Source organism: Nanorana parkeri, unplaced genomic scaffold (genome assembly GCF_000935625.1).
Source record: "Nanorana parkeri isolate BGI_ZX_2015 unplaced genomic scaffold, ASM93562v1 scaffold6063, whole genome shotgun sequence".
NCBI classification, from domain to species: Eukaryota; Metazoa; Chordata; class Amphibia; order Anura; family Dicroglossidae; genus Nanorana; species Nanorana parkeri.
In genome coordinates, this window is record NW_017312308.1 from 1,971 (window position 1) to 4,150 (window position 2,180).

General features: G+C 39.4%; 1 protein-coding gene across 1 annotated transcript; it reads right to left on the reverse strand.

Moving 5' to 3' along the window:
• Positions 1–21: 21 nt before the first annotated feature.
• Positions 22–1,447, reverse strand: LOC108804191 (eukaryotic initiation factor 4A-II; the record flags this gene model as incomplete). The annotated part of the gene is made up of 4 exons (XM_018575946.1): positions 1,301–1,447; positions 1,036–1,173; positions 749–838; positions 22–108 (listed from the first exon to the last, which is right to left on the reverse strand). Coding segments are annotated over exons 1-4 (438 nt in total), but the record flags the coding sequence as incomplete, so codon positions are not given.
• Between the last annotated feature and the right edge of the window lie 733 nt (positions 1,448–2,180).

Genomic DNA, 2,180 nt, shown 5'->3' on the forward strand with positions numbered 1-2,180 from the left:
ATTGAAGAATCTAGTATTGTATACAGACCTGTGAATGTAATTTTCACGATTGGTAGGTAGGTCATAATTTATCACCAGGGAAACCTGCTGTAGATCTATACCACGTGCCTAGAATAGAAAGTAAATTAAGTCAATTGGACAGATGGTCAACCATTTTTACATGTTGGCTATGGCTCAAAAACCTATTAATTCACAACTAACATCTAAACTATGGCAGTCTACAGTGAATGCCTGGAATCAGATAGAACCATCTGCTCTAAACCCCCCCTCAGACTTCTCATGGGATGGTTCCTGAAAGTTCTAGTTCAATTTCTGCAGCAGTTTTACAATTTGATAATGTACAATATGTTTACACTCCACCCCAACCCCCCAAGTAGTAACAAAACAAGAGATCTATTAGAGACAGGTCCATTGTGCTTGTTCTAAATACCTGGAGGATTTCAGAGTTAGGGAAACTGCATAGTTTTGAGAATACATCCCATAGTAAAACATAAGTCTCCCAACTGTTTGGGGTGAAACCTGAAGTGTTGCTACATGGCCCCATTCAGGGACCATAACATGGCAACTAGATCAGTAACAAAGAAACTTTGTCGCCATATTATAGTGGTGAAGAACAACCGTGTAATTCACTGTGGAATATGGCTCTTAATATCCCAAAGAACTTCATTGCTAGGTACAAGGAACCGTCACAGAAAATACAAGTCTTTGGATGGAAAGGGGGAGCCCACGCAATTCAGGACACCCTTACCAGCAAGTCAGTAGTGATCAATACGCGACTGGATCCAGACCTGAACTCCCTCATAATGACATCTCGCTCCTTCTGGTCCATATCACCATGCTGCAAGTTAAGGGGATAGGTTACCAACATATCTTGCACAGCAGTGCAATAGCTGTATGAGACCAAGCGTCCCTGCCTGCCACAATTAACAGTCAGGGATAGTAGGAAACAAGTTGATGTTAGCAGGGGGAACGACAACACAGCACCACACTGCCATGTTGTAACTTATCCTGCTTTAAATGAGCTGAAAAACTTACCAGGGCAGATACAGTAAAATCTCTTGCATGCATTTTTTCTGTAAGCCAGTCAACTTTTCTTCTAGTATTAAGAAAAATGACCGCCTGTGTAATGGTCAGTGTCTCATACAGATCACAGAGCGTGTCCAATTTCCATTCCTAAGGGAGCGGGGGGGAAGCAAAATTACATTTAGTACCGAGAACATGCAATCTTCCCACATTTTTGTAAGTAGATCATAAAACATAAGGATAAGCAGACATTGTACCAAGATGGTTCTCATCTTACCTCTCTTTCAACATTAATATAGAACTGCTTAATTCCCTCCAAAGTCAGTTCCTCCTTTTTCACAAGAATACGAATTGGATCCCTCATGAACTTTTTGGTCACTTCCAACACGTCAGTGGGCATTGTAGCAGATAAGAGGACAACCTTAAATGTAAAGAATAAAAAAATGTAAATACTCATGCTTTATAAAAACCTCCACACTTGCTTCCAATATTGTAAAGTACACAGCTACCTACAGACAAGCTTTAGGCTGCCTCAAAAAATCTAAACATTTTAATAGTCAAACTGACTTCTATCAACAGATCAATTTTGGAAGCATTTCGTCCCAAGTGCCCCATATTTAAATCCCGTTAACAAGGTTTATTTACATTGAGTTTCCAATTTCGCAGCCAAATTTTATATTTGTTACATGTTCCCATTCAAATAGCACAAGCTAAAAATTAATGCTTCTTACAATTTAAATGGCCTTTACTTTGTTTAGGGTTTCTTGGCTTCTTAACAGTTAAAGATTCAACCTTTTTTTTCTTTGTTAGGATGGGTTTGCACTGCATGTTAATGAGGGAAAGGATCTTCAAAAATTTCAGTCTCAAGTATTGAACTACTTGAAGACTGGGGTGTATACACCCTTCCTGTCCAGGCCATTTCAGTATTCAGCGCTGCGCGTTGCATGACTGAATAAAATGTCACCCAGCTTTTTGGTGGTATTTAACCACTGGAGGGGATGTTTATAAGGGGAAAAAAAAAAGTTTTCCCCTTTATGTTATGAAACATGACCCAATGTTTATGGTAAAATAAAAGACAGGGTCACGTCTAGTAAATAGACACCAAGCACGTCAAGCCTTAAAATTGTGCACGTCTGCGAAATTGCAAAAAAAACTCC